Genomic DNA, 23,861 nt, shown 5'->3' on the forward strand with positions numbered 1-23,861 from the left:
GGAAATACTCAGCAGGTCTGGCAGCATTTGTGGAGAGAGAAGATATAAGTCATTAGAGGAGCCACGTTGCAGTTTTTAAGCATTTTTTTGGAGACAGTTCTGTTAAATTATTACCAATGTCCTCCAACATTTTCTTTTGAACAATGTGGAGCCCAGTGATCTGACTGGAAATTAAAAAATAGGTTACATTAGTATGGGATTTCAGGGAATCCCACATACACTGCATATTATAGATTTAAATGCAGTATCTCCTACCCAGACTAGGTCTTCAGATATAATGCATTTGACAAAGAGTAAACCATCTGTTTTAATCTGGACGCACACACATCCCTGAATCTCTATCAAAGCCGCTAAATTGTGAGGAATGTTAGCTTCCAAATAGTAAAAACTCCACAAAGTTTGAGGGCTGAATACTGGCAAAAATAATGGTCAGGAATATTCAAACTAGCAGCAGGCGAGTTCGGTATCCTGCAGTACTTAGATTTAATATTGTCCATTCACAAGAGAGCATTCTTCAGAGAAATGTATGTTTAATGATAACTTCACTCTTGGAACTGTCTATATTACATGTCAAAACCAATGACACACTCAATATGAGTAAATTCATAATTGAAACGATTAACTCAGCCATAAGGACATTGCATAAACTGGAGATTTTTTCATGGAAGCCAGGATTTCCTCATAACTCAGGGCCTGTAATAAGAGAACAATTATAAACCTGCATGTAGATATATTCAACATTGCAAAAAGTGTAGGAAGTTTTGTTTTATGAAGGCAATATTCTCTTCGGACTCCTAAACAAGAGGGTAGATTGCGTAGTTAGCAATTCCACAGTTGTTGTTTCTGTCTTTGGCCATCTTGATGTAGCCTTTGTCACCCCACCATATTCCAAAGCTGAGGACAAAAATATTAAAATTTGATTAAAATCTGGTCAGGTTGCATTTGTTTTCCACAAAACATTAAATTAATGCAAGCCAAAATATCCTGAGTTGGGATATAATTGATGTGGAAAGAAATCTGTTCAGGTCACTTTGGATCAGCTCCCGCCCAGTCCGAGAGGCTGGTCTCCATTGCAATGTAAGGGACACATGCAGCGCTTTCCCCTAATGTTATTATGGACTGGCTGAGGAGGGAAGGACACAGAGAGCAGCTGGAACTCTACAAGGCTGCTGAGCTGAGTGTTGCTTGGGCAATTATACTGTCACAGACTTTGTCTCCACTTTATGTAGGTATCCAGCTTGTGGTAGGTTATACTCTGTGTTCATGTTCCAAGATGTTGTATCATAAAATTGACATTACACTTCATAATCCCATTTGGGATTGAGTTCCCAATCTTGACCATGAGACAAGGGGGAAAGTATTAGTGTTGGAGGAGATGGGATATACACCCATATGGAAGGGTGAATATCAGATCAGCAAAACCCATCGGTTCTCAAAGCATGCAGTACAAGAATGGCTTTAGCAGAAGCTTCAGTGCAACTCACCTGGAGTGGTCCACAAGACAGAAAATTCATAAGGGGTCATTTTCAACTTCAGCAGGAACAGAAAGCTGATGGTAGCACATCAGTCACCCGTTATAAACCCCATCAGAGGCTCCTTTTCACTGAAGTGATGTGGAAGTCGGCCAGTGTGTATAATAGGCAGCTGATCTGCTATTGCCAGCTTTTCCACCAGCCAAAGCTGAAGATTACCCCTATCATTTTCTAAAAAGGCCCTCATTTTATCACTGAGGTTCTACAATTTTATTTTGTACTCTGATGTATTAGGTAGGAGCTATAAATCTCATCTATTAAAATATTTCTTACTAGCATTAAACATTCGTATACTTGAGTAAATTTCATGTTCATTGCTGTCTATATGTTGCATGCTGTAATATTTTGGTTGATTATGTGGATTTCAGTCTTCGGGTTAGATGTTTGGTTCTGGTGTACCTGTTTTTAACGATCCAATAGTTCTCTCCGTTTTCACTTCCATATCCCACTACCAGTACTCCATGGTTGGGCACAATGTTATTGCAGTTTGGTTCATAGTAAACACCTACAATGATAAACGGTTTAAATTACAATATAACCATTAGGGGCAAATATTAGGACATACAGTCAGTACTTAATCTGTACCCTGTTTTAAGGGGAGAAAACATGTGGGTCAGGGACCAAATGCATCTCCTCAAGGAATGAAATATCTACAATAGTAGGCTGTGCTTAAATAAACATTCTTATATCCAACACTTTCATTCATAATCTCAGGAGGACATAGACAGACGAGTGAAATGGGCAGACACATGTTTACTCCATTTCCAAGGTTTGTGTCTGCTGCAAACTTTGAAATTATACCCTGTAAAGCTAAGTCTAGGTCATGAATATATATGAAAAGAGCAGTAGTTCCAACACTGACTCCTGGGGTATATCACTGCATATCTCCCTCCAGACTGTAAAACAACCACTCTCCATTTCGTGGTTAATTTTGTATCCCTGCCTCATTGATTCTAGTGGTTTCAATTTTGCTAATTTGGGGTATGTCCAGGATATGATTCCAGGACCTCTCAAATTTAAAATCTGCAAATCCCCCAAAACAAGAATCATACCCCTAGACCAATGGTCCATTGCAGATGCCTTTGACTAGGCCTCTGCTACAGGATTGATCTGAATGAAGCATGGAAGGAGAAGACCAGAAAAAAAAAGTGGGGAAGGATGGAGGATAGAAATAAATAAAACAATAAGCTACTTTTTTAGTTGTTAACCATGGCTCAGTTGGCAGTACTCTTGCCTCTGAATCCCATGGTTCTGGCTTTAAGTCCCACTCCAGGAGTTGAGCACAAAAATGAAAGCTAACACTCCAGTGGAGTGCTGCACTGTCAGAGGTGCTGTCTTTTGGATGAGATGTTAAACCGAGGCCCCATTTGGTGGAGGTAAAAGATCCCACAGCACAATTTCAAAGAAGAGCAGGGGAGTTCGCCACAGTGTCCTAGCCAATATTTATCATCCAATCAACATCGCAAAAACAGATTATCTGGTCATTATCACCATTTGTGGGAGTTTGCTGTGTGCAAATTGACTGCCGCATTTCCTACATTACAACAGTGACTACACTTCAAAAGTAATTCATTGAATGTAAAGCACTTTGAGATCTCCCGGTGCTCATGAAAACGCGATATAAATGCACGTTTTCTTTGTTAAAATGTTGAGGTGGGAAGTGTACAGATCTTAATGAAAGAATTTGAAGATCATAGGTCAGTACAAAAGGTTATTTTTGATTGGTTCCAGTAAGAATAAGTATTTTCCTTATTCACATAAGGTAAGGAAATAAGTTTGCTCCTGCACATTGTCAGCGGACCCCCACCTGCCAAGAATGAGGCATATTAATTTTGTCATTTGAACATTGATTTTAAACTGTTACTGGAGTGAAGAAAGGACTTGTTAAAAAAAAATCACCAAACACTTGGCTGGAAAAATATTTGCATACTAACAGACAGTGCTTGGAGGGACAAAGGGGCTATTCCCTGCTCCAATTTAATCCACAATGGACTTTGAGCACCAGGTATTGTGTGCAAGAAGAGACATTCCAGGGTCGGCTAAGACAAGAGAATCCACAAACAGACGTGGTCAGACCAGCTAATCACATGACTAACCTGGGTTTTTCTGAATTGTACATAGTTTGGACCACTGAGGACACATGAACCTCAAGAGAGAAATGTGTCCTACGTCGAACAAGCTTTAAGAAGAATACTGGGCCCCAACAAAAAGCAATACCTATCTACAATCAAGGACTCTACAGTGAGCTCGAAGAAAAGTAACCAAAAACATCTTCAGATATCGCCTCAAACCTTTCCACTTTATTTCATCTGCTCTTTTCTGTCTCTATCTGCATGCGTGTATCGCATTTGCCTGCTAACGTGGGCATGTCATGTATCCATAGGCATCAACAGCAGACTTCCTTCCCTAAAGGACATTAGTGAACCAGATGGGTTTTTATGACAATCGATGAATGTTTCATGGTACCATTACTAAGACTAGCTATCAATTCTAGATGTTTTATTGATTAATTGAATTTAAATTCCACCAGTTGCCATAGTGGGATTTGAACCTGGGACCCCAGGCATTTACCTGGGCATCTGCATTACTAGTCCAATGAAGTGGCTTGCATTCCCTTGAGTGTAGAAGGTTGAGGGGTGATCTCATCAAGGTGTATAAGTGACAAAGGGATTTGATAAGGTATGTACAGAGAAACTATTTCTTCTGCGGGGGGAAATCCATACCAAGGGGCCATAATCTTAAAATTAGAACTAAGTCATATAGGAGTGAAATCAGGAGGCACTTTTTCACACAAAGGGTGGTGGAAATCTGAAATGCCCTCCAGCAAAAAGCTGTGGATGCTGGGTCAACTGGAATTTTCACAACTGAGATTTTGTTTGGTAAGAGTATCAAGGGATGTGATACAATGGTAGGTAAATGGAGTTAAGGTACAGATCAGCCATGATCGAATACATTGGCAGTAGAGGCTTGAGGGACTGAGTGGCCTATTACACTTCCAATTAAACGAGTAAGGTGCTGCACAGATTAAACGATGGGTGGGATATCTTAATGGTCTAACACAGCATCAGAGTTCAAAAGATAGTAAAATCTACTCAAACTTCTGGCTGCAATCTATGCCTTTGAGCTAATTGACTTGTGTATGTTACCAGGCAGCTATCCATTGTTTTGATGTATGAATTAGACAAAAGTAAGGCATCAGACACTAGTCATCGTTTTTACCTGATCTGTAAAACTGGAAGGATGGTTGTTTTGCATCAATGGCGACGGATATTGGTCCAACAGTGGCCACTGCTTCAGCTAACGCAGTTTCATTACGCCTGGCTACAAACCTGGAACCATGGCAAGTGGTTGGACTGTAATTGCGATTATACCTACAGTTGCCTTCCTGTAAGAGAAGAAATCATAAGAAAAACATTTAACTGTGTACAAAAAACAAATCCTCAATGTAAAACAATTCCAGCTACCAGTCATAATTATTTAACATTTGAGGCTTAGTTTTGAAGCCCAGTTGAGAATTGAATTGATAAAGCCTTCAGCCACATTGAGTGCAGGGCACTACTCTCAACTCAGATCTAAGGCATGTGCAAAAATTATCTAGAATTTAGCTCTTAAAAAAAATCAATACAATCAGAAATGGCAGCCAATCAAGTTTCATGTTTAATTCTGAACGCAGAGGTTATTCAATCAGTCCCAATAGCAGCTGGTGTTTTTAAATTAATTAGCATGCTGAACGGCCAAAAGTGGGAGTGAAGGACACCACTAGTGTGGAAAGGAGCGATAGAGACTAAAGATGGCATTTGGGCCTAAAGGACCGCCTGGGCTCAGTGCACTGCAGAATGCAGTTGGTTATAATCGCACATTGTAGCAGATCTCCCGATCTTCCTTCCAATCAAATAAATGCACAGAAAATGCTGTGCATGGGATCCTCCCAACCTGATTGTCCTCCATGTGCTGTGCTGAGGAAAACCTTTGCTCCCAAATGCAATAGGGAAAATCAATTCTGATGACTCATGAAATGTTGCAGATCATGGAGAAAAAATTGTGGGGCAGCACATTTGAAGCTAAAGATGCAGCACTTCAAAAAAATACTTAATTGGCTTTGAAGCATTTTCGATGTCCTGATGTTGTGAAAGGTGCTATATAAATGCCAGTCCTATCTTCTTTCTTTATTATTTGCCCTTTAATACAATGAACTGGTTTTATTTGGTGTTGGGTCCATTTCTATGCTGTTTAGTAGTGATCCCCAGTGCCAGTCTACTCCATGTCACTGATGTGACCTCACCTCCACAGAAGGATTCATGATTTGAGGCCATCAACATTACAAGTTATCAAGAAATCATTTGCAGTTGATTTCAAGGAAATATTTCTGACAAGAATATTTTATTATGCTCTTATTTTTCCTGACAAAATTAATGCATTTGAGATGGAATCACACTAAGCCCCAAAATCATGCCATGGGGTCCTTGTGTATAAACTCTCAACGTGGAGTTAGTTTGGAATTCCTTTCTCTGCTATTTTAGCAGAGATGGGTTAATGTCATTTCAAACTCATTAAGTAGCTGTATTTCAGGACTTTAAACTTGTAAATTACATACATCAAATACAAAGAAAGTTCTGAAAGAAAGAAATGACACTTCTTGAAGATTGAGTTAGTAAATGCATCATATGGTGTGTTACTGATCCATATAGACTAGGAAGGACCTAGGCTATGCAGAGTTGACTAATCTCTGCTGGCAAAGTGATGGGCGATGCTACAGCTGCTCTTCGTGTCCAGGCTAAGGAAGGTAAATCAGCCGGATGTCATCCTCCAATTCCCTATCCTATTCATATTGAAAAGTTAACATATGGAGGTTGAGTAAGGACAGGATCAGAATTGACTCTGATGCTGCCATGGTTGAATGGACCCAATAGCAAGGCTTAGAGATGAAGAGCTATTTGTGTGGCTTACCAGTGATGAGCTTACAATTGTGGAACTGTACTCCAGAATGAAACAGTACATTCAGAAAAGGAGGAAAGCAATGGGAGAAAATTTGGAGGAAAAAATACTTACACTTTCAGTGTATGGATAATAACTCTCTGTGTCAATTCCACCATTAGATTGTACGTAATTGAAGGCATATTCCATCAGCCCACCATTGCATCCATGGTTGCCCTCTGAATTGGAGCAATCAACCAGGTTCTGTTCACTCAATGAGATGAGTTTTCCTGTCTTTTTGTACGCCTGTCCCTCAAGGGCACCAACTGCACTGAAAGCCCAGCATGAGCCACAGTGACCCTGGAAGCAATGATAACAATAACTGATATTAATACAGTAATAACTGTAACATTTCAAGTGAATCTTTTAGCTGTATTAATGCTTGAGAATGACACACAGCAACCATAATTTAAGCAATAGAAAGAGCACCAAGGTGGGGGAAGGTTAGCGAGCCATCAAGTGTCGGTAAAAATTGATGTGCTGGGTGTCCTGTCCAACATGTCAATCTGAGATTGGCGTGAGGCATGAGGCAAATCTCCCTGTACAAGACATTAAGACAGATAAAGTAATCAGCCAGCAGAAAGGTGGGAATCACTGCACAATTGTAGATTTCTGAGTACGAAAGCACTGATTTTAAATCTGCCTGTTCACTCCTCTGGACCCCGAAAGGAAATCTTGGGCCTCCTTGTGCTCCTCCCCTCACCTGTAACACCCTCCCAATCTCCCTTCATAACCACTTTTCTGACGGCCATGGACAATTCCTTCAGGTCCCTAGCAACTGCCGCCTGAAATCTTGTAACCCCCTGGCCAATCAGCTTGTGCTTCCCATCGGGTTTGGGCAGGAAACTGTTCAGCTGAAGCCCAGTGTTAAAATCCCCAAAGCCTGACACGGGGGAGAGCCCCACGTTTCCTGTCTGCCTTGGCCCCCATCCAGACTTAAAATCCAGGCTTTCGCCCCTAGGTCAATTCCAAGTGCCAAATTGGAGGACACTTTGTGGCGTGCTGGAGTGTAGTTGTAAGTTGACATAATGGTGCATTGGACAACCATGGATATATTGCTTTGAACGATGCAGTGAAAATGGGGCAGGTTCGACAAGAGACAGGCCATTTGCTCCACCAGATTACAACACAGGAGATGAAGACAAAAATCTACCCAATGGCGTCCAAGGTCCACAAAGTTAAAAAAAAAACAAAAAAACACAGGTAGGAAGGATTCACCTTGGGGAAGCAGCAGAGCAGCCAGGGTTCAGGGACTGGATGGCAAACGCATGCCATAACTTTACCTTCTCTGGGAGTTTCTGGAGGCCCCATGTGTGGTGGAACCTTTGTCTGTCCCATACATGTTCTCCTAGGTCAGAGGGGCTTCCCTTCTTCAGCCTGTGGAACCCAGCACGAGTGTGCAGACCCATGAGCCCAGTTAGATGAGGTGTACCAGCCTCCTGAAGAGTACAAGTAGGGCTGCTGGAGGGGTGAGAAGGGAGTCTAGTTCAGGGGAGCAGTCTGGACTATGAAGATAATATCTTCCTTTTTGTAAGGGAGCCGAAGAGATTGGGAATTTGTTTTTGCCAGAGGGGGAGGAACTGGGTAAACCTACCCCTCCTCTCTCCCCAGGACAGCAGCAGGATGCCAGAGTTGCCAGTTTGGGTGGGTTGGTGGGCACTCAGGATATGTCTATAGTGCTGGGGGTCACACAATGGGTCTCTGCAAATTACACATCCTCTCCCTGGCCCCACATTCTCTTAACAAGTTCAGCACTGGAGGGCATCAGCAGGCACCATTCCAGCACAGTGGCTGGGATCACTTCACTATGCAAATGCAGAGCCTGTAGTAGCTTTGAATTTAATGCCGTGTAGCATTGTAAGCAGAGAAATGCAAGGCTACAGGAGTCAATATATAAGTGTAGTGCAATAATGCGAATACAGATCAGGTGGATATTAAGGGACAAAAGGTTTCTTTTTCAAATGTCACTTCCAATTTTTCCCCTCCTCTCCCCTCTAGAGACACAGAGTCCGGGCTGAGGGATGGATTAACAATCCACGTATTTTCCAGCCTAACATCGCTCACATGGACATGGAAAAACAAATCACCAAAGATCTCAAAAATACTTTCCGATCCCTCCTTTTCTAGGCAGTTACAGGTTTTTTCAGATGGCTTAGCCACCATTCCATTCGCCATTTTACCTGGTTTTTCACTGGAGTAACGTAACCTTTGCTCCTCCAGTCAACGCTCTGAGGAAGTCTGAAAGGTTTGGGCCTAGTTGAAGCAGCCTCTTTACTGGTTGAGTTCTTCATTTCAAGTAGATGGAGTCCATTCATAATTTGTTGGAACTCCTCAGTCGTCTGTAATACAGACAGATTGTTACACTTAGGACCGGCATCAAAATATCCTTAAACCCACAAATCAAATAAGCAGATCAGTAGCGGCAGCTCTCACTGTGACTGTGATTGGGCCATCTACAATTGGCAACCATAGCTATTCCAGAATGGGACAGGTATTTCAAGCTGAATAAAGCCATTGCCAGTTAACCTGCATTTCCTTATTAACTATGTTGATTCTTGCCTGTATACCAAAGCTGATTGGAATGAGTAACAAGATTGGAATGCTTCCCAGCCCTGGGTTTTTCCCACTCTTCTCTTCCAAAGCTCATGACTCATATTGGAGTCTATTTGCATTGGCATTTTTAGTCCTTCAGTACCTCTTCTAAGAAACCATTCATTAAGTGTAAGCCTAGACAGTGACTATTTGCAGGTTTTACCATGTTGACACTATATGCTGCGGCCAATCCTGTTCTTGTCTGATGTCCATACAAGCACACTCAGAATTGCTCAATGGAGATCATAGGCAAGAACCCTGCCTGGAAATACCCCTGTCCAGCCTCAGTAAACTTGACATCACCTCACATCTCCACACTTTGATGGGCATGAAGTTGGAAAGCGATGATATGGTCATGGAGCTTCAAGAGGAAAACAAGGTTGAGTAGGGTTGGTGGTGGAAGGGTAGGTCTTTTGAAAAACAGTAAATAATTGGCAGACAATTCAAGTGCTATAGCCAAGCTCGATCCTTTCCTCACTTGACATCCACACAGTTGGCAGTGATTTTTGTTCCTCTACTCTCTGTTTTTAAGCATGAAGGGGCAGTATTGGAAGGGAAGACTGGAAAGAAGATCAGCAACCTTACTGCGGCAGGTCTAGCTGTTCTGATCTTTGGACAGAACTTGATCTAGGAGAGGCCATGCTCCCACTGGAAAGAAGCAAACAGGGATCAACTGGAGTTGTCAGTACTCCCAATGGCACAGCTACCTACTTAACCCATGCATGGGTGGTAGAGATCAGACAGCAGAAATTTCTCTGACGTATTTAAAAGGATTCTTAGCTGTAGTCAGGGAATGCTAGAAGCAGGTGTGATGCTTAGCCTTTCTTCAGTCCCTTGAGATTTTTGAGCCTTAAAGGCTTCCATAAGTTAATCTCCTTGCTGCTCTGGGTGTTAACATTTCCCTGCTGCTCTGTTTCTCTCCCGACGCTTCCACTTTCAAAGGGCTGCTGCAGCCTGCTGATGGATTCCTGCCCTGCTACATTTGCCGCCCTCCCAAACACCAAGTTCTGCATCAGCAATTTGTGCTGGTCACTGGCCTCTTATATTTAAATGAGGCACCATCGCTAAAGTTGATTAGATCGTTTGCCAAATACCATCAGGTAGTGGCCAGAGTAATCTCCCCATTAACTATCCACCTGATATTTGACAGAAACAAACCCAATGGACCTCCTCATTCGGATCACTGGGTAGTGATCGGGCTTCTTGGTTATTTTCTCCCTTCCTTAGCCCAGGAGCACTGAGGCTAATTGTACTGCCCCTATTACCTCCTCGAACGGAGACGGCCAACGCAGTATGGATCAGGGATTGAGCCTTGTGCCTTTTTGATCCACATGGCTCAATCCCACATACTCTGGTCAGTATCGTGGAAGCCAAATTACTTAATGCAACATAACCGCTGTAATCCTACTCACAAGGTCTCCAAAGTGGTTCATTCCCAGCTGGAATGTGTGCTTCCCCATCGAGTGCTCAAGATTATGAAGCTGGATTAAGTTTAAGTTTTTCTCCCACACCATCCTCCTGTAATTACCTTCATTCTTAAAGAAAAAGAGGAAAACAAATTGGTCATGTGGCAGGTTACATGGTAACTTTATACTTAAAAACACCTTCACAATTCCTAAAATGTAGTTGCTGTTGTACCCTCGCGCTCTTCTCTCAGAGATTAGAGTGAAATGATGCACAGGCTGATTAACAGTCTGACAGGCCCTGATATAAATGCTCTTTCTGTGGCTGTAACTGTCTTTATATCAGCCGATAGGGTGGTTATTCCTGGAAGGTGGGAGAGTTATTATAGTGTCCCACAACCCATATCAAACTAGACCAAGAAACCAACTGATGGTTAACCCAGGATTCCCATCTGTCTGTAGTAGGGTTTGAACTCTGCACCTTCTAATTCAGAGGCAGGAATGCTACCACAAACAAAAAGCTCCCTCTTACAATAGGAGCTGTTGAAAGTAATCAATACTGTTTGATTGCAATGGTTTTTGGTGTGTTAGGAAGTGACTGAGTAGTATAACTTTTAGCACTCTGTTTACTTCTGAAATTTGACAGCCTAAAACTCTAGAGGTGATTGAGGCCTCTGCTGAACAGCACAAACAGCTCTGGCTCAGACTGACTTTTTTTAATGTTTAATTTATATACTATTTCTTTTCTCCCCAATTGCCTTCCCATTTCCCCTGGGAATCCACACCTGCCAAAAATGAGACATATTAATTTCATCATATAGAACATTATTTTTGAACTGTTACTGGATTTGAAATAATTGTTTAAACAGACCACAACAGTGGCTGAAAACATGGCTGCACATTTGCTTTCTAAAAGACAGTTGCCTGAAAAAGACAATAGGAGTGCCTCCCTGATTCCAAAAATCCATCTGGATTTTGATCAAGCGACATTGAATGTGTAAAAGCCAGCATTCCACCCGCCACACCCACCCCTCCGCACCCCCCGCTCCCCGCTCTGCCACCGAGAGTGTCTGCTAAGCTTGGGGGAAATTCACAAACTGCAGGAGAGGTTGTTCCAAATAAGGAGCTAGTTACATGACTAACCTGCAGGCCATCTTGGAGTTAATTGAATTGTGCTCACAGAACAGTTTTGAGAAGAGTCAGCAATTTGAAGACAACAGAGAAGCAAGGTCTCTCCCTGTCTCTCTCTCTCTCTCTCACGCAAAGTTCCAGGACCCATGGAAATAACTTAAGCCTCAAGACAGAACACCAGCGAAACAAGTTTGAAAGTGTGCACTGGGCCCCAACGAGACCTGCAAGACTTAACTTCAATCAAAGACTTTACATCAAACCTAAAGCCAGTAACTGAACTCCAGCTATTACTTCAAACCTTTCCACTTCTTTCTCCTCCTGTCTCTATTTGCCTGTGTGCTAGCGTGGTTGTGTCGCGTATTTTTAGTAGTTTTAACTGGATTAGAGTTTAAGGTTAATAAACTTACACCTTTCTTGTTTAAATCAAAGAAAACCTGTCTGGTTGATTTCTTTGCCATTACAATTAGAGGGCAGTGAGCAAGGATTCACTGAGAGGGAAGCTAAAACATGGTGTTTTAAAAATTAAACCCTGTTAGAGCCAAACCAGGAAGAGGCTGAGGAGGGAGCCGTAGACCCCTTTCTCACCTTGTCGTAACATCCCCCCCTTGACAGATATCTGTCCCCTGCTCAGGCAGTGCTGCTGGCCCCCCTACACATCCCTCCCCTGCAACTCACAAGTCAGCTGGGAAATGCGGCTTACAACTGGGCAACTAGAATCCCAACTGGCTTCCAGTTATACTTGCCAGTTATCCCAACTGGCTCCAGTTGAAATCAGTTGCGGTCACAATCATCCTAGTTGACTCCAGTTCACATCAGTTGAGACCAGTTACAACCATTTGAAATTTTCAACTGGATCCAACTGGTTTACCTTCTGGGCAAGTAAGCTGGTCACAGGCATGGGCCAGTTCTGGGCTAGGGGCCTGTCCCTGGTCTCTTCTGTACAGCAACCTCTGTTGGAAAGATGTATGTGTGTGAGCCATGGTTGAAAACAGAGTTAGGCTTGACTGAGGTGCTCCCAGAGTGGATTAACTCATTGACACACATTTTGAAAAAATGCTTCAGGTATTTGAGTGCTGTCGGCACTCGTAGCTCAGCATGAGAAGTCAGGGCCTTCAACTGCAAAGGAGGTTAAAAAAAAATTCAAAAATATATTTTCTTTAAACTTCCCTGTATTTGGAACACAAAGACATGTTTACTTATTGGCAAGGAGCTGTGCCCTAATTAGGCACAGACTGAAAGTCCCACATACCAAGTTTGATGAGTACAAAAGCAATCTGAAACAGGGAAGTGAAACTGCCCTGAAGCCATTTTGTATCTCCTTTTCAAAAGTCTTCAGCCGCATTCAAATGGAAACAAGTGGTTTGTCACAGAAAAAAGTATCTGCATAATATTTTTAGTTCCGACATTTGGACTATGCAGGATGAGCAAAGGCAGCTAATGGTCAGTCATTGTTCATCAAAGTAGTGTCACTATTGCATGGAATTTTGGAGATTGGCTTGTATTTTGTTAGATGAAGGAAAAAGAAAACGCTTAAAGTATGGAGGAACATTTTGATAAAAGACAGATCAGCTTTGCTGTTGTCTGGTTACTGAGACTGATTGTTCTCCTTTGGCCTCCGGTGCAACCTACATGAGCTGTGCTACACCAGTGAGGGGCAAGGTGCCTACAAATCTTCCTGGTCTGGCTCACAGCGACTGGCATTGTGGCTTCTGGCTGCTTTTGTCCAGTGCAGCAAGAAGGTCGCGAGGTACCATTGAGCATTCTGGCGTGGAGAAGGGGGAGCAGATAAATACCTGGTGCGATCTGCCACCTTCAGATGGTCCTGACACAGGTCCCTGCACCAGATTTCTTTGGGTTCCCCACCACAAAGAGGAAATGGAGGTGGGAAGCTGGGAAAGCTCCTCCCACCTCACCTACACAGGCACAGGTCCAGTAACGCCACTGGGAGCCTTAATTGCACTAATTGGCTGTGCGCCTCGGTGACGCGGGCAGCTGACCCGGTTCCCAGTCCGCCCCTAGGAAAGTCCCCCAGAGGCGGGAGTGCGTCATCCCTATGTGGTTCCCTCTATTTTCCTGGTGCCCCTCTCCCCCACCACCCCACCCCCTTCCAACCCCATCCCCATGGGGCCAGGAAAAGCAAATCTGCAGGTCTATATTGGTTCCACACCAATGCAGTTGACTTTCAACCGCTGTCTGAAGTGGCCTAGTAAGCCACTCTGTTATATCAAACTCAGGGCAATCAGGGATAGGTGATAAATGTCAGTCTTGCCAGTGAACCCACCTCCTGCAAATTAATAGATAATAAAGAGCATACATTAATGCTGCAGATAACAGGACAGTCGTATGTCATATACACGAATATGACATGGAGCTCACTTGCTCCACCTCCCCCGTGGCTCTGACTAGACCTGTTGCTTCATGTGTTTCTAGGCCAACCACAAATGTGACCCTTCATTTTATCATCACAGTCTATACAAGATTAAACATGGGAGTTGGATACCGTTTACGGTTGGGCATTGCCATGGATATTCTGATATTGGGGTTTGATTGAAGTTTGTTTGTTTTAGTCTCTTACCTCTTCATACTGTTTATTGTGAAATGATTTCCAGTTCAGCCAAGTTTTGTCCAATTCAGGATCAAGACTGTGTGCAAAGGCAACAGCCAGAAAGGACACCACCAAGCAAATGGAGAAGGACACCTTCATCCTGGATTACCTAAAAGAATGAACACACTACAGTCAATGACAGCCAATTAACAACCATTCATGTACAATCCACTGGAATTACATATGTGTGATAGTTTGCAGCTTACGTCCAATGTCTACCTGTTTCAATCTGTGCCTTTCTAAACTCTAAGGTGAAGAAACTTGAGCCCTTTATGGTTCAACTGTGTTAAAAGCTGGTTCCAGTATAATATCAATGAGGTGGCACTGTAGGTGACCTCTTGTGCCACCTGAGACACAGCACTACTGCTGGCATCGGTGCTAGATGGTGCGTTCCACCATGGAGTTCTGACCATGGGTGGCTGAGCTCTGCTGTTTTCACAGTGCTGGCTGGGTGCACCTTAAACTGATCTTGGGTAAATTTGTGCTGACGAGTTTAGAGTTGTGATACTGCGAAGCAACTCATCAGATCAAACATGGCCCCTTTGTTTTAAGGTGGTGTTTGAGGCTTTTGAACAACAGTGTCAGTCAAATCTCATTCATTATCTGTTCTTCAGTGTTGCTGCCCAGTGACCTGCTTTCCACTTTGTAATTTAAATTCAAAGTATCAGCAGCCTTAATGCAAGGGTATACATGGTGGAACTGCTTCCACTTGTGGGCAAGTCCATAACAAGCGGAAATAAATATAGGATATCCAGTAACAGATCAAAGAAAGAATTTAGGAGGAATTTCTTTACACACAGAGTGGTGACAATGTCACATAGAGTGACTGGAGCAGATGGCATTGACACATTTAAAGAGAGACTTAAGGAGACATATTTAAGGGAGGAAATATCGGGATATGGAGGCAGGGTGAGAAGAGGTAATTAGTGTGGGTGCTGGCTCATATGGAGCATAAACACCAGCATCGATCGGATTGGGAGAATGACCTGTTTCCGTCCACACAGGGAAGAAGGGCTAGAGGAAATCACGGAGGGAGGAAAGTGCGAACACCTCCGCTGTCTCTAAATTGTCAGATTAGTTGTCTGACACCCAGTACTGGATGAGCAGAAATTTCCTTCAACTAAATATTGGGAAGAGCGAAGCCTTGTCTTCGGCCTCTGCCACAAACTGTGTTCCCTAGTCACCAACTCCATCCCTCTCCCTGACAACTGCCTGAGTCAAAACAGACTGTTCACAACATTGGTGTCATATCAGAGGTGATCTTCTGACCACATATCTGTGCCATCACTAACACCGCCTATTTACACTTCCGCAACATCACCCTCAGCTCATCTGCTACTGAAAGCCTCATTCATGCCTTTGTTAACTCTAGACTTGACTATTCCAACGTACTCCTGGCCGGCCTCCCATGTTCTACCCTCTGTAGGTGATGCAAAACTCTGCTTCCCATGTCCTAACTCACACCAAGTCCTGTTCATCCATCACTCCTGTGTTGTTGTTAGTGAAGAGGTTTGATATTAGATCAAGAATCATGAAGTTTATTCTTTGGGACATGGAAAGCCAACAGAGCTTGGTGAGGAAAGGAATGATGGGGATAGGATCTTCAGTGTGGGTGAGGACATTAGCATCGGCATTCTGGATGATTTGCTGCTTCTGGATGGTGAAAACAGGAAGGGTGGAAAGGACAATGTTGGGAAAGTCGATAATAGTATGGATTGGGAGTAGAAAGTGAGAGACAGGGATTGCGGCAATCAATGAGGTGAAAGAAAGCAATCTTGGCGGATTGTAAGTGTGGAAGATTTGGAGCAGCCCGCCAAGGTTCCACACCACTGGGCTTGGCCTGATATGGCAACCAGAAGGAGATGGAATCAAGGCTGGAGTCACATAGGTATTTGAGGAATCCAAACTGTTCTTTGATTTTAAATTAAGCTGGAGAAAAGTTTGACTTATCCAGGTCTAAGTTTCAGATAACCCCTTAATTCTTTTGAGGATCAAAGTGAGAGCACTATTTTGGCATGTGGAAGATGGCACAGATACTTGAAATGATTCTCTGAGGTCAGGCAATACTATTATGAAGAGCTGAAGAATGCTAATGAGGATGTAAATGCACATTGGGAGTGGATTTCCACAAGGATTCTCCCAATCACCTGCTGTAACTAGCAAAAGAGAAGCAGAAACTCGGGGGAAAATGGCACTTTATGTCATTTCTGTGGGGTTTCCACAGATGCTCATTGACTTTTCACTGGATGATGGCAAGAAGCCACACTTAAGTTCACTCTTGCAGTGTAGACTTGTAGCTGGCTTAATGCCTCGGTATCTGCAACTCACAATACAGAATCCAATTCACACACAGATAAACAGGTTAAACATTTGCTGTTTGTTCAACCTTGCTGTTTATACATTGGTTGCCAATTTTCCCACACAACAACACTGTCAATGCTTCAAAAAGTAATTAATTGGCTGTGAAGCTTATTTATGTGAAAGGCAGGAAGGATTTCATTTAAAGTTGCACTTTCCTTGGCTATGGGAAGAGGGAATGGTCATGGGACTAATTGGACAGCTCTTTCAAAGAGCCAGCATTGGCACAACGGACCAAAAGGCCTCCTTCTGTGCTGTATGATTCTATGAAGCTCTTTCCTAAACAGCTGTAAAATAAACAAAGCATGTCAGACAAGCCATTTTAGCTTTCAGACAATGAATGTAATCCATCTTAGATCTAGTTACCAAGCCAAATTCCAATATTTGCCATATTCCTGATTTGCTTTGAGCCACAGCAAGCCTCTTTTCAATAATATCCTAGATGCATATATATTTGTTGGCAATTACAGAGTACAGTATTTGAGACTATCAAAGACAATTTGGCACCTTCACAAATGGTGGTGAGTAGAACAAAGTAGTTGAACCATCTTTAAAATGGAGTCATTAGCTTCAATTTAACCACTGTGATCATTGAAAAGCGAATTTTTTTTAAATTAAGTCCTAGTTACCCACTGGTGATTTTTTTAAGATACAGTATGACCATCAGCAACAGTGTATGAGAGCGGATAAACTGATGGTGTTTTTACCACCAGATAGCGATCAAGGAAACGTCTCAAAAAAAAAGCATTAATTTTCTCAATGAAGGTTTGGACAGAACTAAACCATTGTCAGAAGCAGATCACACATCATTATCTGTGCCGAAAATCTTAGCTCTCACTGATTATAAGTTATACTATGTGGTGTAACAGTGCATCGAAGCTAGTCTGTATGTAGTTACATCAGGAAACCAGCTATGGCTGACCATGACAAAGTGTTACAGCTGAGAGATCAGATTCTGATGCATAAGCCCAGGTGTTGTTGAGTAAAACAAAAGCAAAATACTGCAGATGCTGGAAATCTGAAATAAAAACAGAAAGTTCATTGACCTGAAACGTTAACTCTGTTTCTTTCTCCACAGATGCTTCCTGACCTGCTGAGTATTTCCAGCACTTTCTGTTTTTATTTCAGGTGTTGTAGAGTGTCTGCTTGATCTAACAAGTAAAAATTGAGAAATTGTGTGTGCAAGTCAGATATTGTTTATTTCTCTGGACATTAAAATGTAGATTTAAATATTACTCTCCTGAGTTTAAAGTCTCTCTAACTTCCAAATAAAATGTATTTCTTGCAACAACAACAATGTATATATTTATAACAATATTTATATAGCCCCTTTAACATAGAAAATCAACCTAAGGCACTTCACAGGAGTGTAATTAGACAAAAATTGATGTCAGGACAAAGAAGGAGACATTAAGATTGTTGATCAAACACTTAGTCAAAGAGGTAGGTTCTAAGCAGTGTCTTAAAGGAGGCGAGAGATGGATGGACGAAGAGGCTTGGGGAGGGAATTCCAGAGTTTAGGACCTAGATGGCTGAAGGCACAGCTGCTAATGCTGGAATGAGTGAAATGGGGATGCATAAGTTGGGTTGGAAAAATGCAGAGTTTTTGGACCGTTTCAGGCCTGAAGGAAGTTACAGAGACAGGGATAGACGAGGCCATGGAGGGATATGAACACGAGGATGAGAATTTTTAAATTGTGGCATTGGTGGAGCAGGAGCCAATGTAGGTGAGAAAGCACAGGGGTAATGGGTGAATGGGACTTTGTGCTGGTTAGGAAATGGGCATCAGAGTTTTGGATGATCTCAGGTTTATGGAGCTCATGTCCTGCACTAGTTTGCAGTCACCTGATCCTCATGACTGGTAGCATTTCTACTGATGTTTAATTTTCAATACATGTTCACTAACAGCGGTTAAAATACAAACTGGGACAAAAGCAATGCCAACTTCCTGAATAACAAGGTAGGTCAGGTTGGTGCAACAATATAATCAAAAAGGCTAATAGAATGCTGGCCTTTATATCTACAGGACTAGAACACAAGGGGTTAGAAGTCATGCTACAACTATACAAAACCCGGTTAGACAGCACCTGAAGTACTGTCAGCAGTTCTGGGCATCACACTTAGGAAGGATATATCAGCCTTGCAGGAAGTGCAGCATAGATTTACTAGAATGATACCTGGACTCCAAGGGTTAAATTACGAGGGGAGTTTTTTAAAAATTCATTCATGGGATGTGGGCATCGCTGGCCAGGCCAGCATTTATTGCCCATCCCTAATTGACCTTGAGAAGGTGGTGGTGAGCTGCCTTCTTGAACCGCTGCAGTCCATTTGGGGTAGGTACACCCACAGTGCTGTTCGGAAGGGAGTTCCAGGATTTTGACGCAGCGACAGTGAAGGAACGGCGATATAGTTCCAAGTCAGGATGGTGTGTGACTTGGAGGGGAACTTGCAGGTGGTGGTGTTCTCATGCATTTGCTGCCCTTGTCCTTCTAGTTGGTAGAGGTCGCGGGTTTGGAAGGTGCTGTCTAAGGAGCCTTGGTGCATTGCTGCAGTGCATCTTGTAGGTGGTACACACTGCTGTCACTGTGCGTCGGTGGTGGAGGGAGTGAATGTTTGTAGATGGAGTGCCAATCAAGCGGGCAGCTTTGTCCTGGATGGTGTCGAGCTTCTTGAGTGTTGTTGGAGATGCACCCATCCAGGCAAGTGGAGAGTATTCCATCACACTCCTGACTTGTGTCTTGTAGATGGTGGACAGGCTTTGGGGAGTCAGGAGGTGAGTTACTTGCCGCAGAATTCCCAGCCTCTGACCTGCTCTTGTAGCCACAGCATTTATGGGGCTGGTCCAGTTAAGTTTTTGGTCAATGGTAACCCCCAGAATGTTAATAGTGGGGAATTCAGCGATGGTAAAGTCATTGAATGTCTGGACTTCCCTGGGGGTGTGGCTTCACTGCTCTTGCCTTAGGTAAATCTATGAGGCACCAGAAACAACAGTAGCATCTAGTATTTTCCAAGGGTCAGCTCCCCGGAAACAGGGTCTATTTCGAAGAGCGAGTCTTTTTTAAACATTAAGTCCCAGCTTTGTAGCTGGCTTCAACACGAGGAGTCACGAATGGTACTGAACATTGTGCAATCATCAGCGAGCATCCCCACTTCTGACCTTATGATTGAAGGAAGGTGATTGATGAAGCAGCTGAAGATGGTTGGACCTAGGACACTACCCTGAGGAACTCCTGCAGTGATGTCCTGGAGCTGAGATGATTGACCTCCAACAACCACAACCATCTTCCTTTGCACTAGGTATGACTCCCGCCAGCGGAGGGTTTTCTCCCTGATTCCCATTGACCTCAGTTTTGCTTGGGCTCCTTGATGCCATACTTGGTCAATTGCTGCCTTAATGTCAAGGGCAGTCAAACCAAGGTTGTATTCCCAGGAATTTAGAAGATTAAGGGGTACTTTTCAAGATAATTGGGTAGATGGAGGAAAATTATTTCTGCTGGTTGGTGAATCTAGGACCCGGGGATATAGTTAAAAATTAGAGACAGTCCTTTCAGGAGTGAAGTTAGGGATCAATTCCATGTGCAAAGGGTTGTAGAAGTTTGGAATTCTCTTCTGTAAATGGCTGTTGATGCTGGGTCAACTGTAAATTTCAAACCTGAAATTGATAAATTTCTGTTAACCGAAAGTATTAAGGGATATGTGGCAAAGGCGAATGTATGGAGTTAGGCCACAGATCAGCCATGATCTCATTAAATGGTGGGTGGAACATGTACAAGGGACAAAATGGCCTACTCCTGTTCCTATTTTCCTACAAAATTTGTATCCGTTACAAAAATGGTCGACCTGGCAAGCTGGTGCAGTCACTATCGAGCTTCTATCAGAGACTGTGGGAGCAACTCATAGAGCAAAGGACTATACAGTCTAAAGTTCTGAGAAAGAAATGTGTTCAGAGTATGAGCTGGTGTGATGAATCTCGACTTCTACAGGACAAGAAAGTGGCGTAAAACGGCTTATTTGAAACTTAGGTGGAACAAGAGAGGAAATTTGAGAAGAGAAATGTTGTTAACAACAGGGAAAGACTGATGAGAAAAGGAAGTTGGAATGAAGTAATGAGGCAAGGAATGTCTATCAAGTAACATAATTACATAGATAACAAGCTGTTTCCTATATGTTGCCTAGGAAACCTAGAATGATGCTAGAGGAATCTGCTCAGATGTGTCCCTTGAGGCAAATGGCCTCATCACGAAGAGCAGTCCCAATTCCTAAACTTAAGCAGTTGCATTACAATCAATGGTCTACATACAAATAATGATGCAATCAATGGCATCACTGGCCGATCATTTCTACTCACCTTACATTGTCAATTTTTTTTAAATGTTGATTACATTGCAATATATAACCAGAGGATCACTTGTAGTGGCTTCTCTACCTGTCCCAGCACAGTTACCCCGGCACCCCGAATATCTGTGCTGGGCCCCTTCCTATTTCTGCTACCCCTTGGTGACATCATCCAAAAGTACAGCATCAGGTTCCACATATACACTGACGACGACACCCAGCTCTACCTTACCCCCACCTCCCTCTACCCTCTACTGTCTCTAAATTGTCAGATTGCTTACCCGACATCCCGTATTGGATAAGCAGAAATTTCGTCCAAATAAATATTGGGAAGACCGAAGCCATTGTCTTCCGCCCCCACCACAAACACTGTTCCCTAGCCACTGATTCCATGCCATTCCCCGGCAAATGTATGAGGCTGAACCAAACTGTTCATAACCTAGGTGTCATATTTGAGCCCGGGATGAGCTTCCGATCACATACATGCACCATCACTAAGACCGCCTATTTCCACTTCAGTAGTGCTGCTGCAACCCTCATTCATGCCTTTGTTACCTCTAGACTTGACTATTCCAACACAATTCTGGCTGGTCTACCATATTTGACCCTCCATAAACTTAGGGTTATCCAAAACTCTACTGCCCATGTCCTTACTCGCACCAAGTTCCATTCACCTATCACCCTTGTGCTCACTGACCAATACTGGCTCCCAGTTAAGCAACAATTCGATTTTCAAATCCTCAACCTCATTTTCAAATCCCTCCATGGCCTTGCCCCCTCCCTATCTTTGTAATCTCCTCCAGCCCCACAACACTCCGAGATCTCTGCACTCCTCCAATTCCGACCTCTTGAACATCCTCAATTTTAATTCCTCCACCGTAGGTGGATGTGCCTTCAGCTGTTGACGGCCTAAGATCGGGAATTCCCTCCCTAAACCTCTCCATCTCTCTCTCTTCCTCTTTTTCTTCTTTAAGATGCTCCTTAAAACCTACCTCTTTGACCAAGCTTTTGGTCATTGACCTTAATCTCTTCTTACGTGGCTTGGGGTCAAATTTTATTTGATAACACAACCATGAAGCATCATGGGACATTTTACTACATTAAAGGTGCTATATAAATACATGGTTTTGTGATACATTGCGATACTGTTCCCTGATGGTTCAGTGATAAACTATACCATAACTGAACCTAAGGGAAGTTCTGGATTCAATCCCTGCTTGGAACATAGGAAAAGGGTTAAATCATTCAACCCCTCAAACTTGTTCTGCCATTCAATTATATCCTGACTTCCCCTAGTGTACCAGCCCTGGCTCCAGATGCCCCCAGTGTACCACCCCAAGTCCCAGATTCCCCAATGTGCCAGCCCTGGCTCCAGATGCCCCCAGTGTACCAGCTCTGGCTCCAGATGCCCCCAGTGTACCAACCCAGGTCCCAGATGCCCCCAGTGTACCACCCCAGGTCCCAGATTTCCCAATGTACCAGTCCCGGTAGCAGATGCCCCAAACGAAGTCTTACTGCGCCCTCCCTGGAAGTGATCGTGGGAGCGGGGAGAGAAAGTGGGCATCTCTGCGACTTTTCCGGTTCCCTGTTTATTCCCTGTTCACTTAAATAACTATTTTAAAACGCCGATTTAAAAAAAACATGAACTCCGGGGACACGATGAGGGTTCGGGGACGGGGTGGGGGGGGAGAGGAGGGGATGAGAAACAATTGAAAAGAATTAAGAAATTACACTCGAACCCACAGCAAATCGAAACTAAAAGCTTCTTAAACCCCACAAACCACGAGCGGAGGCTCCAACACTTAGTTCGATGATGTTCTGTTTGAAGAGGAACAGGGAAATGTATTTGTTTTAATTCTCCATTTCTACAGGTTCAGGAACTTAGCGAGAGGAGTGATGGTTGAGATAACAATGCCACCCAGCGCTTCTCGACTTTGCATGAAGTCTCAATTTACAGTAAAATCCAGCAGTTTCCTGAAGTCCTGCTGATCCCAGAAAACCCAGACCTTTCACTCAGGTCTCAATCTAACCCAAATCTTCCAATTTCCCACCCAACATATATTCCAACGACCATTCCCCCCTTCAAACTCTTACCTTTCAACAGCTCCCCTCCTCTCAACACCAACTTGCTGGAAAGACTGATAACAATGAACAACTCTCGGTCCTTATCAATGATCGGAGACTCCTCCCCGGGTGACACAACTGCATGTGACCTTTGTTCCCACAAGTGAAGGGTTTAGTTACCAATCTTCCTCTTTTCTATGGTGATGTTCCCCTATTGCGCTGTGGTGAAGTCTCATTGCCCAACCTACTTGGTGCCTTCAGGGCCAAGAGCTGTTTAATCTTTCAAAGCAGCCTTAGAGGAAATGTAAATATTTTTCCCTGAGATAACTTCAGCTTCCGTTGAGAATGTCAAAGGGATTGTTACTGTTATACTGTAAAAATCATGACCCCATTAAACCTGTAGAAATTAGAGCATTTGACTTTAACTTTAATGTTAAAATAGCCTCGCCATTAATTTACTCTTGCTCAGCTGGATGTCTGACATGCTTGGAAACTCATCCATGTCTTGAAGAATCTCTAAGTCAAGTGACTGAGCAATCCACACCGGTATAGCTCCTGTTTGACATCCAACAGATGGCAGGTGAAGGCATCGAATACAGAGTGACAGTGACCAACCTGACCTCTTCCCTCTTTTCGGTTCAGTGAGTCTCTCATGCATATGGATCATAGAGATCAAGCACACTTACCAAATCAAATGCAAGATTTGACCATCCACTGTCACGATTCCAGCTTCTTAATGAGACCATGAGGTGCCAGGTCACAAAGGTTGATGAAACCAAAGTGACTGGGTTTCCATTGAGTCTGTAAAGCTGCAACTTGGCCTACACATTCCCTAGAAAAGCAAAATTCATCCTATTCCTCACTGAG

At 43.2% G+C, this 23,861-nt stretch overlaps 1 protein-coding gene across 1 annotated transcript; it reads right to left on the reverse strand.

The window, feature by feature from the left end:
• Window positions 1-510: 510 nt before the first annotated feature.
• On the reverse strand, window positions 511-23,199 carry LOC137351778 (procathepsin L-like). The gene is made up of 8 exons (XM_068016595.1): window positions 23,025-23,199; window positions 14,208-14,346; window positions 10,511-10,633; window positions 8,687-8,845; window positions 6,582-6,806; window positions 4,752-4,917; window positions 1,932-2,037; window positions 511-894 (listed from the first exon to the last, which is right to left on the reverse strand). Exons 2-8 carry the CDS (start codon window positions 14,334-14,336, stop codon window positions 795-797), a joined length of 1,008 nt encoding a protein of 335 aa, XP_067872696.1. The 5' UTR covers window positions 14,337-14,346; window positions 23,025-23,199; the 3' UTR covers window positions 511-794.
• Window positions 23,200-23,861: the final 662 nt, after the last annotated feature.

The sequence above is a fragment of the Heterodontus francisci genome, chromosome 36, assembly GCF_036365525.1.
Source record: "Heterodontus francisci isolate sHetFra1 chromosome 36, sHetFra1.hap1, whole genome shotgun sequence".
Lineage (NCBI taxonomy): Eukaryota > Metazoa > Chordata > Chondrichthyes > Heterodontiformes > Heterodontidae > Heterodontus > Heterodontus francisci.

Excerpts from the sequence above, each read along its gene's own strand:
- LOC137351778 (XM_068016595.1), bottom strand. The coding sequence starts at position 14,336 with ATGAAGGTGTCCTTCTCCATTTGCTTGGTGGTGTCCTTTCTGGCTGTT. Across the intron at positions 8,846-10,510 it reads TGAACCACTTTGGAGACCTT|ACGACTGAGGAGTTCCAACA; the intron begins GTGAGTAGGATT and ends TCTGTATTACAG. Across the intron at positions 895-1,931 it reads TATTGGATCGTTAAAAACAG|CTTTGGAATATGGTGGGGTG; the intron begins GTACACCAGAAC and ends TTTTGTCCTCAG.